We start from the raw sequence: 11526 nt of genomic DNA, 5'->3' as shown, positions 1-11526 counted from the left end.
TTTACTTTTATTAAAAAGAATAATATATTTTATATATAGACTTTTTTTTTGGGCATAATGTTGACCGGAAGCCAATAGCTACTAATTTAGTAATTACACCATTTCTAATAAAATAATAGATAAGATTAAAATAGATTTTTAATTAAAAAAAAAAGAATCTAGAACATTTTATAAAGCTGAATAATTCATGTGTATTTGAAAGTCTAGTAAATATTGACCTTTCTGCTTTTTTCCCCTCCTTATTGGTTTAAAACTGCTTCTGATGGAAGCCAGGAACGTGTGTGTGTGTGTGTGTGTGTGTGTGTGTGTGTGTGTGTGTGTGTGTGTGTGTGTGTGTGTGCTGTCAGGACTTTGTTGGAAGTGATGGACTGGGAAATAGCTCTTATCGGAGGTAGATAAAAAGCGATTCGACCTTTCGGCCAATACACACTCCCTGTGGTGTTTAATGTCTGGAATGGAAAGAGGTTCTGTGTGTGTGTGTGTGTGTGTGTGTGTGTGTGTGTGTGTGTGTGTGTGTGTGTGTGTGTGTGTGTGTGTGTGTGTGAGAGAGAGAGTGAGTGTTTTAGAGAGAGAGAGGGTTGACTAAGAGTAATGGCACATGCATATCACCTTGCCGGTGTGCATGTGTGAATGCAGGGAATTGTGTGTGTGTGTGTGTGTGTGTGTGTGTGAGAGAGAGAGAGAGAGAGAGAGAGAGAGAGAGAGAGAGAGAGAGAGAGAGAGATCAGGGGAGTAAATAAGCCGTATCGTCTGTATGCTATTTGAGAGAGACCCGTACGCTCATAGATGAGCCCCATGTCTACTAAACCCCCAACCCCCCCGTCTTCCCGGCCGCGATCGCCACATGGTTAGTTTTGATGTTCCAGAATGCAGCATGCCATTGACCTTCGACCTTAATCGTATCAGCTGCCGTGACGGTTCCAGTCACCGAGTACAACAACCTCCGTAAAGCCATTCACGAGTCTATAAAGAGTGCGGCGCCGTGCGCTAAACCGTATAAGGTGCCGGATACGTACGAAACATCGGTACGATTAACAATAATAACTGGAAAATCGACAGTGTTAATTGAATAAAAAATGTAATTTAATTTTCAATAACTTTGATCGTCTCGTTGCTTTAATTAAAATTAAGTTTCACAATAATAAATAAAATCAGAATTGTAATGATCTTTTTAATAACTAATAATCTTTATTAATGGTTTATAATAAATTAGTAATAAAGAGGAACATTTTATGGGAGTAAATAATATACCCAAATGTACACACACACACACACACACACACACACACACACCTGTCAGCTGCAGGAATCATCAGGATGAAGCTTTCCTTATTAATGACGTTGTTTTTACGTCTTCATTTTTTTATGTGTCTGATGCCATCTGTGTGGAAGAAGCCAGGATTGTGGCAGCCCAGGTGTCAGGAGGCCTTAATCACAGGTTTTGCAGCCGTGTGTGTGTGTGTGTGTGTGTGTGTGTGTGTGTGTGTGTGTGTGTGTGTGTGTGTGTGTGTGTGTGTGTGTTTCTGAATGAGCAGTGTGTGTGTTTCCCCCCTGCAGACAGACACACTGCTTTCCGTCAGCGTGATGATGAGTTGTTTCAATGTGTCAGTGTGAAGTCATCCAGCTGTGCCCAAACTCGGATAGCCCCCCCCCCCCCCCCCAACAAACCATCACACCTGTGCCAAGAATGCACTGTAGTGGGCATTTTATTGGCTATCAGACGTTTGCAAAAACCTTTCAGCTGGAAATCTAAAGTTGAGACAGCTCAGGACTTTGAGTTTTTTGGCCAGTGTGTATGAGTGTGTATGTGTGTGTATGTGTGTGTATGAGTGTGTATGTGTGCTAGAAAGAGATTAATAATACATACTTGTGTTCAGCCCAGTCTGGAAAAAAAAAATACTTGGGCAACACCATAAATGATGGATCTTAAAGAGTGATGTATAAAAGAGTTGGAGGTTTGTTGCAGAACATCGAGCCACGTCTCTCAGGAGAAAGCTTTTTATTAATGCGAGCTAAACATCATTTATTCATGAAATAAAACAATCGGTGACGTTTCTATCTTTGGATGTAGGATGTAGTTACTCTTGATCCAAAATCATCTACTATGTAGCAGTTATATGAGCAGTTATACACCGATGTGGACAAAAAATTTCAAGTTAAAAAACAAAGCTAAATTTCAGGCCACACAAAACCAAAAATTCCAGTTGTCAGGAAACAGGAAGCGGTCGAAAAGGACGAAGTTAAGGAGAAGTGTTTTTTTTTGTTTTTTTTTAACAGAATCTGGAAAACGTTGTGGTAGAGAAGACGAAGCAAAGGGTCAAAAAGCAGAATAAACAACCAGAAACAACACTTGGAAATAAATGCACACATGGAAATAGCAAGGATTCGAGGTGGCTGTTAGAAGTTATTTGAATCAGTGGATGAAATGGAGCTAAACTGGAAACAGGTGCCGCCAGGTGATGTTGGGTGAGTTCTGAATGATTTAATGTCTTTACTGGAATCGAATATGGCGTTGAAGTGGCTCCTGGAGCTGTAATACGTTGTAAGTGATAGAGCCAGGTCAGGTAGCAATAAGGGGGCATCTTAAAATGTGGGGTTAACACAATAGTATGTTTGGGTCCAGTATTACAGCACAGGTTCGTTTGGAATGTATGGTTACACTCATCAGATGCTGTCCTTGTAAGCTCAGGTTAGGTGCCTGTGTTGGGTAATACTCATCAGATGCTGTCCTTGTAAGCTCAGGTCAGATGCCTGTGTTGGGTAACACTCATCAGATGCTGTCCTTGTAAGCTCTGCTCAGGTGCCTGTGTTGGGTAACACTCATCAGATGCTGTCCTTGTAAGCTCAGGTTAGGTGCCTGTGTTGGGTAATACTCATCAGATGCTGTCCATGTAAGCTCAGGTTAGGTGCCTGTGTTGGGTAACACTCATCAGATGCTATCCATGTAAGCTCAGGTCAGATGCTTGTGTTGGGTAACACTCATCAGATGCTGTCCATGTAAGCTCAGGTCAGATGCCTGTGTTGGGTAATACTCATCATATGCTGTCCTTGTAAGCTCAGGTTAGGTGCCTGTGTTGGGTAATACTCATCAGATGCTGTCCTTGTAAGCTCAGGTCAGGTGCCTGTGTTGGGTAATACTCATCATATGCTGTCCATGTGAGCTCAGGTCAGATGCCTGTGTTGGGTAATACTCATCAGATGCTGTCCTTGTAAGCTCAGGTCAGGTGCCTGTGTTGGGTAATACTCATCAGATGCTGTCCTTGTAAGCTCAGGTCAGGTGCCTGTGTTGGGTAATACTCATCATATGCTGTCCATGTGAGCTCAGGTCAGGTGCCTGTGTTGGGTAATACTCATCATATGCTGTCCTTGTAAGCTCAGCTCAGGTGCCTGTGTTGGGTAACACTCATCAGATGCTATCCATGTAAGCTCAGGTCAGGTGCCTGTGTTGGGTAACACTCATCAGATGCTATCCATGTAAGCTCAGGTCAGGTGCCTGTGTTGGGTAATACTCATCATATGCTGTCCTTGTAAGCTCAGGTTAGGTGCCTGTGTTGGGTAATACTCATGCTGTCCTTGTAAGCTTAGGTTAGGTGCCTGTGTTGGGTAACACTCATCAGATACTGTCCATGTAAGCTCAGGTTAGGTGCCTGTGTTGGGTAACACTAATCAGATGCTGTCCATGTAAGCTCAGGTCAGGTGCCTGTGTTGGGTAACACTCATCAGATACTGTCCATGTAAGCTCAGGTCAGGTGCCTGTGTTGGGTAATACTCATCAGATACTGTCCATGTAAGCTCCGGTCAGGTGCCTGTTTTGGGTAATACTCATCAGATGCTGTCCTTGTAAACTCAGGTCAGGTGCCTGTGTTGGGTAATACTCATCGTATGCTGTCCTTGTAAACTCAGGTCAGGTGTCTGTGTTGGGTAATACTCATCAGGTGCTGTCCTTGCTACCTGAGGTTAGGGACCAAGGTTGGGTACTAATGGGAGGTAACATTAGATACTGTTCTTGTGAGCTAAGGTTGGGTAACAGTGTTGGTTACCACACATCAGGTGTACACGGATCAGGTACCAATGTTGGTTACCACACATCAGGTGTACACGGATCTGGTACCAATGTTGGTTACCACACATCAGGTGTACACGGATCTGGTACCAATGTTGGTTACCACACATCAGGTGTACACGGATCTGGTACCAATGTTGGTTACCACACATTGGGTGTACACGGTTCTGGTACCATTGTTGGTTACCATACATCAGGTGTGTATGTGTGCTAGAAGATCTCTAGATCTTTAGCTCACATTAATAAAAAGCTTTCTTCTGAGAGACATGGCTTGATGTTCTGCAAACCTCCAACTCTTTTAGATCGGGTACCAATGTTGGTTACCACACATCAGGTGTACACAGATCAGGTACCAATGTTGGTTACCACACATTGGGTGTACACGGTTCTGGTACCAATGTTGGTTACCGTACATCAGGTGTACACAGATCAGGTACCAATGTTGGTTAACACACATCAGGTGTACACGGTTCTGGTACCAATGTTGGTTACCGTACATCAGGTGTACACAGATCAGGTACCAATGTTGGTTAACACACATCAGGTGTACACGGATCAGGTACCAATGTTGATTACCACACATCAGGTGTACACGGATCAGGTACCAATGTTGGTTACCACACATCAGGTGTACATGGATCAGGTACCAATGTTGGTTACCACACATCAGGTGTACACGGATCAGCTACCAACACAGCAGAATGTTAAATAAATATAAATGCAGGTTAGCTACAGCACTGCAGGGCATAGATTGGATAACAACATGTTTAGCCACAGATCAGGGATGCAGATTGGGTACAAATGAAGTGCAGATCAGGTACCAGTGTGGGGACGCGGTTAGATTAGAACACTCAGGGTTTGCAAACTCGTGACACAGTTTACGTATAAAAACAGGGGACGTAGATCGCGTAAAAGCAAACAGGGTCGTATTTCAGGTAGTGACATCACTTTGGGAGTCAACGCAGGTGAACACAGTCGAGGTAATATTCCTATTTTTGGTGGAGGCTCAGGATGAGCAGTGACACAAAGTATGCGGATGAGACGTCGAGTATGCGGATGAGACGTCGAGTATGCGGATGAGACGTCCGCACTGCAGATTGGATAATAACAAGAGACACGAAACAGATAAAGAATCGGGGTCAGTGACTAAGGTACCACAGCAGCAAAGGAACTCATGAACTATTCCTAATTCTCCTTTTAATTGTGAAGACCTCCTTTTTTTATTCCCTACTTATTTAATCTGGGTAAAAAAAAAACTCTGTTTCCTTACCATAATAATCGTGTTTTGTGTAAAATCCACGTGTATCTCTGATAAAAAGGGAAAAAAGTAAACGCGTGTTTACACTGAAATGAAATGAGGGTGGTGTCTCTATTTTCTCCACCTTTCTCTAAGTCTTTCCTTTTTAGATTTTATTTATTTTCATGTGGTCGTTTTATCATCCTGGTATGTTCTCTTAATGAACTGGATGTATTTCCCTGACACAAACTACGGGAAGGAAAACAAACACAGATAGGCACATTAACCCATCATTATCAGCACAGTAATTCAGACCAGATGGACCATTTACGGCTAAGCATACCAGCTTTAGTGTGGAACGATCCATCTCTCTCTGTCCTTCTCGCACGCCCGCTCTCCTCCTCCTCCTCCTTCTCTTCTTCTCCGTGGGAGAAAGTTGCTCCTTCCTCAGATCTGGAAGTTTGCGATCCCTGATTGAGTTCCGTTCCTGATCAGGTCAAACCCAGGAGCTTTATGAGCCCCGATGACCAAGGTCAAGTTTCTCTGGCTAATTTTGCGTGTAAATTAAGGAGAAAGGGAAATTTTATAATAACTAATACCCACCCATAGTGTTCATTTGTACATCAAAACATTTCAGCTTGGATTACGCGAACATATATGAATCGTTAAATGCCGATAATAGCAAAATTATTTCATTTCATTCATTCTCTACCGCTTATCGGAACTTCTCGGGTCACGGGGAGCCTGTGTCTATCTCAGGCGTCATCGGGCATCGAGGCAGGATACACCCTGGACGGAGTGCCAACCCATCACAGGGCACACACACACTCTCATTCACTCACACACACACACACTCGCACACTACAGACAATTTTCCAGAGATGCCAATCAACCTACCATGCATGTCTTTGGACCGGGGGAGGAAACCGGAGTACCCGGAGGAAACCCCCGAGGCACGGGGAGAACATGCAAACTCCACACACACAAGGCGGAGACGGGAATCGAACCCCAACCCTGGTGGTGTGCGCGAACGTGCTAACCACTAAGCCACCGTGCCCCCCCCCCTAATTATTTCAATTGAATATCAGAATTGTTTGGACGTGTTTCTCTAACATCCTAACCATGAAGTTATCGGTTCATACAAGCTAGACTATTCTTCGATTATTTCGAAAAATATAAGAAAACTTATAGTACTATTAATTATTGTCATATCAGAATTTCTACAAAGGCAATTGATTATTATTTTTTTAATAAATAAAATACTAATAAAATCAAAACGCACTTATAATGTTAGCTGGGCAATTCTGAATATTTTCTACAAATCGTGTGTGTGTGTGTGTGTGTGTGTGTGTGTGTGTGTGTGTGTGTGTGTGTGTGTGTGTGTGTGTGTGTATATATATACATGAATTACTAAACCTGTCTCGTATCCATAACCTTAATCATGCTAAACATACATTTCTATAATCAGATTTCTGAATATTCTGATTATTTATCTGTGCATGATCTTTATTTCCATGAACTCCAGTTTGTTAATAGTGCTGAAAGAAATTGCTGTGTTGTCAATGCTTAAAGCTCTGTTTAAAAATCGCCTGGAATGCGTATTTTTGAAGCATGGACTTTGGATTGTGAGCCTGTATTACCATTTATCTGAGTTGTCTTTTTTTTTTTTTTAACCCATGCATTAAAGTGATGTTTGCTAGCGTTTCTGACACACAGCACTTTTGCCAGTGCATTCCTCTCCTCTCTCGCTTTGGGAATACCTGGCTGCTTTATATCTTCCACATGCACGCCCGAATGGCTCTGATTTTGTGAGCAGGAGCACAAGCACGCTGACGAATCCTTCACTGTCTCCAAACGCAGACGAGTCCATCAGTCTCTCCGGACAAAGCTTATGAAGTCGATTTTACGCTCGGCCGTTTGATTCCAGCGACAAGACCAGATGCCTCTCGTCGAGACGCAAAACACATGCACATGTATACATTCGTCAGTGTATTCATTATAATTCCTCACATGCTGCACGTGTACACACACAAACCCGCTACATGCTTAATATATGTAGACAATATTTGTGTTTACACTCATGTACCACACTTATGCACACATACTGTAGGTACATACATACATATAAACACATATGTACACAAATACACTCGGTCTTGCTACACACACACACAATTATTTACTTATAGAGTGTTTCTTGCCAAAGACTACAAACACACTCATATATTTGTATATAATAAATTCAGATCTACAGATTATACTTGCACACATGGGTGTGCGTGTGAAACGTGAACACGTCTTCGGTTAACCAGACGAACGCGCTCACTCCGAAAAAGACTTGCGTCCGCTAACTCCAGAACACACACACACGTGCGGAGCATACGGCATGTGGCCGTCCGTGCAGCACGTATCTTCGTGTCTTTGTACCAGAGAGCGACCGAAGATAACGATCTCGCTGTAATACTTTACAGTATGTCACAGTGCTGCCCATTATGGAGATTTATCTGGTCTCCGAGCCACCGTAGATCACAGAGAGTCTGTACATCGGTAACGTTTAGCAGAAGGCCGTTTCTTACCCTTATTTATTGGGTCCCTTACGCCGCTGCCCACAGCTTTTACTGTCAAAGGCAACACTTAAAGAAATAAAAAACTTCCCAAAGAAAGCTTTCAGCAAAATAACTTTGATTTCTCTTTCGCTCTTTTGTCCTTCAAAGATAGCTTAGCTCGGATTTTTAGTCCAAACCAAATAGTCGTAGGGAGAAACGTTTCAGTGCTTGCCGGGCGATGAGTGAACGGCTGGAGTCGTGAGCAGACTTCCTCTACTAGGTCGTTTGGGTGTCTGTCATCGCATCAGCTGATTGGTCGATCTGGTCACAGATCTTTGCTTTTCTGCTGTTTTTGAAATATCCGTATGCATGAGAAGTCTGAGTAATTTCAACTGCTAAAGAACAAGCTCATCTGTCTCACTTGTTTACTAGTCAGGAAACTTAAACGGCAGTTCCTCTTCATTATCCAAGACCAACCGCCCTGAGCGAGGCTTGATTCGTTTAGATTTTCATTGGAAAGCAAAGCTGGCTGGTGCTTTCCATATGCTAGTTTGTGACAGAGTGGTTCCTATTAGAATATATTCTAACAAGTAACGGGCTAATTAACCGTCTGTAGGCTTGATCAAGACTTGAAAATTTCAGCCATCGAGAATAATTTAGGATGTTTCTTTAAAGTGTTTACGTTCTTGGAGGTGTTTGAAAGGTATGCTAATGTTGTACCCCTTTGTACCAACAGAAAGTGTCGTGGTTCAAGTTAGAAAGTCGGTCGCTACTCTGATAACTTCCAGATTTGGTAGATGTTTTTATCTCTGAATCGAATTATTGTGATTCAGTAGACCTTTGATAGTTGAAGGTCTTGCTGAAATACACAACATGGGGTCTCTCAGGGAAGTCCTAATATTTGAAGTTTGTGGTTGTTTGGTGATTGTGATTGTTTGGTAACCATCCGAAACATACCAGCTGACCTTGAACTCCTTCCTTGTGGCTCCACAGATTAAGGACTCTGTGCCATTGACCAATCCCGGAGTGTCCCATCTACGTATCCGTGGTGACAGTAAGATCGTCGCGTCAGGCGGCTGGGACGGAAGCGTGCGGATTTTCAACTGGAAGATGATGAAGCCACTTGCTGTCCTGCAACATCACAAAGATTTGGTTCACTGCGTGGTGTTTTCCGACCATCCGGAGCCTTCGAAACGTCTGATGGCTGCAGGCTCAAAGGATCAGCGCATCAGTATCTGGTCTATTTACACAGAGAGATAAATGAACCTTTTTCACTTCCCAGGGCACAAAATGTCATTGTAAGTATATTAAGGTCACATCGCAGCATTTTAGCAAGTTTCTCCCTCTTGAAAGGATCTTCCTAACTCGCATCGCATTACAAGAAAAGTGGGTTTTGTTCAGGCTTAAAAGTTTGAGCTTGGCACTCAGATACACACAAAGTTTGATGATGAATGTTATGACTGGGGTTCTGGTGCAGCCCTGTACTTCCAGCCAGAAGGATGAACAATCAATAATAATCAATTAAATAACTGAGACGTGAATGGAGTGAGTCTTTAAGAATGCTTTCAGAAAACTCAGAGACCATATGCCTATTAATTCAAGCCATGTGTTCCAGCATGGCTCCCATTTCTTTGTGTTTATCTGAGGCTATTGAAGTTAACACAAGTTCCCATCTGCTCTGTGCTCCAGGCCTGATTTAAATCCCAGAACACAGTGACTGAGCATCATTCACCAAACACCATCGAACCCAAATTTTGGGTTGGTCTTGTCATACAGTACCTGTGTGTGATTGTTGGGAAGTGTCTAGAATGTTCTCTGCCATTCACGTGGGTTCATTAAGCTTGGCAGTTCTTTTGCTGGAATGTAAAGCCAAGCCAAATGACATTTGAGCGGTGTGTAGTGGAAAATAAAGTCGAACATGTTTAATAAAGACTGTTGGGTTGGTGTGTGTCAGTTAGGAGCTAGTATACGGTATTACTGCTGAAACACTTCTGCATCAAGCAGCATCCTGAAATGAACAATCTCTTGTCAGGTTATTCATTAGCCGTCTTTACCGAGCTTAAAGCCCGAAAGGTCAAACGTTTTGTTTCAATTCATCAAGCAAGGTCAACTTAATACCACACAAACACAAACCGGCTGCGTTTTAATCCGTTATATTGTCAGGCACAAGGCTGAACCGTTTTCCAGTCTACATTGTTTGCTTTCCTGCTCGGATAGATTTGTATTTGCGCTCTCAAGTCGCACCTGAGCGTCCGCGCATAATTCACCGCTTGTTTTCTTAGAAACCGGTGGCGAGCTTAAACGCTGCCCTGTGGACTGACCCTGCCTGCATTCATCACACGAGTTAATCAGTAGCGCATGGACAGGCCTGTTTGTTAGCAAGATTCATTGGGCCTGCTTAGCCAAGAAAAAAAACACAAATCTGTTGAAGTGGGCAAATGAATTGCGACACTGATTGTGTTATTATGTTTTATTACACTGAAATCTAGTGAGAGTGTGAGAGATTAATCAGCTGGGGTTTTTTTTTTTTTTTTTTTTTTTAAATAAATGAGTTGTGTTTTTATTTCAGCGTGTAGTATAGCTAATACTCCTTCACCAACACACTCTCAGAAGTAATGGCACCGATGGCGTTACTTCTCATGGTCACTTGGGTGGGATATTTGTATCTTTATCAAGGAACGTGTTTGTTTTATTCGTTTTTATTAAAGCTTTGGTGGTACATCAGTGAACCAATAGTATACCTTAACTTATTTCTATAGGTAAAGGTACAAACCCGCTGAGACGTATTGTGCTACCCTTATTTCTAAGAGTGTAGCATTATCTAAATTTTCCTCCCACAATTTTCATTCATATTGATTAAAAAAAAAAAGTTTTGTTCTCGTTTAAATACGTTTATTACTGCAGACCCTTCGTTTGAGAAACAATAAAATGAATAGTGGTTCAAGTTCAAGGTTTTTTTTTTCGCATGCACGTGGGGATTCACGCGCCTCTTTCCCTAGACGAGGTGGGGAGAAAACATCAAACCGTCGCGCGCACTTTGGAATATCCCATCAGACTGTACCGGAAGAGGACAGGGGGGTTGTTTAGAGGAAAAATAACAGCATGTGAGTCGCCGGCCGGAGGAAGGTGGAAGACAAAAACCCACTGCAATTCACTACGGACCTTCATTAAGTCAGACCTTGTGATATTTGGACATCCTTTCGAAGTTTTGTCCGTGACCTCTGGCTGCAAATCTCCCCCCAAATGATAATGGCTTCCTACCTCCATCTCCTGTATGCTTTGAATTCACCCAACAAAGCCTTCCGTTATGCAATAAATCAAATCCTCGTGTGCGCATGCCCGAAGACATCTGTAAACATCTGCTTTATCGGTTGTATAGTACAAGATATTATAGTCTGATAATAATCTCATTAAACCAACGCATTCCCTGGAAAAATAATAATCATCGTGAGCTCCGATCATCTACTATATTATAATTCGAATCCTTGACAAATGACTGGAGTTACAAATTAAATTCAATCTTTTAGTCACACATAAAGTTATTTTAGTCATTAGAAAGCCACTTTTAAAAAAAAACAAGCTACACCATAATAATTAAGCAGCTGCAAATTTATTCAGGAAACTTAAAATTCCAAATCCCTAAATAAAGTACATATTATTCAACTTACATAATAATAATA

At 42.2% G+C, this 11526-nt stretch overlaps 1 protein-coding gene across 7 annotated transcripts in view; it reads left to right on the top strand.

Annotated features, from left to right (window-relative positions):
• Positions 1-9778, top strand: part of gnb1l (guanine nucleotide binding protein (G protein), beta polypeptide 1-like) — a 36228-nt gene extending 26450 nt beyond the window's left edge. For 5 of the 7 annotated variants that reach the window (XM_027179344.2, XM_027179346.2, XM_047818801.1 and 2 more), the window contains one exon: positions 8840-9778. In XM_027179344.2, coding sequence (XP_027035145.2) covers positions 8840-9106 — 267 coding nt within the window. In that variant the 3' untranslated portion in view covers positions 9107-9778. Of the gene's footprint in view, positions 1-1395; positions 1439-2277; positions 2467-8839 lie in introns of all 7 variants that reach the window. The other 2 variants (XR_003445563.2, XR_003445562.2) reach the window with 2 other exon arrangements.
• Positions 9779-11526: the final 1748 nt, after the last annotated feature.

The sequence above is a fragment of the Tachysurus fulvidraco genome, chromosome 9, assembly GCF_022655615.1.
Source record: "Tachysurus fulvidraco isolate hzauxx_2018 chromosome 9, HZAU_PFXX_2.0, whole genome shotgun sequence".
NCBI lineage: Eukaryota > Metazoa > Chordata > Actinopteri > Siluriformes > Bagridae > Tachysurus > Tachysurus fulvidraco.
This window is presented reverse-complemented; position numbering and strand designations above follow the sequence as displayed.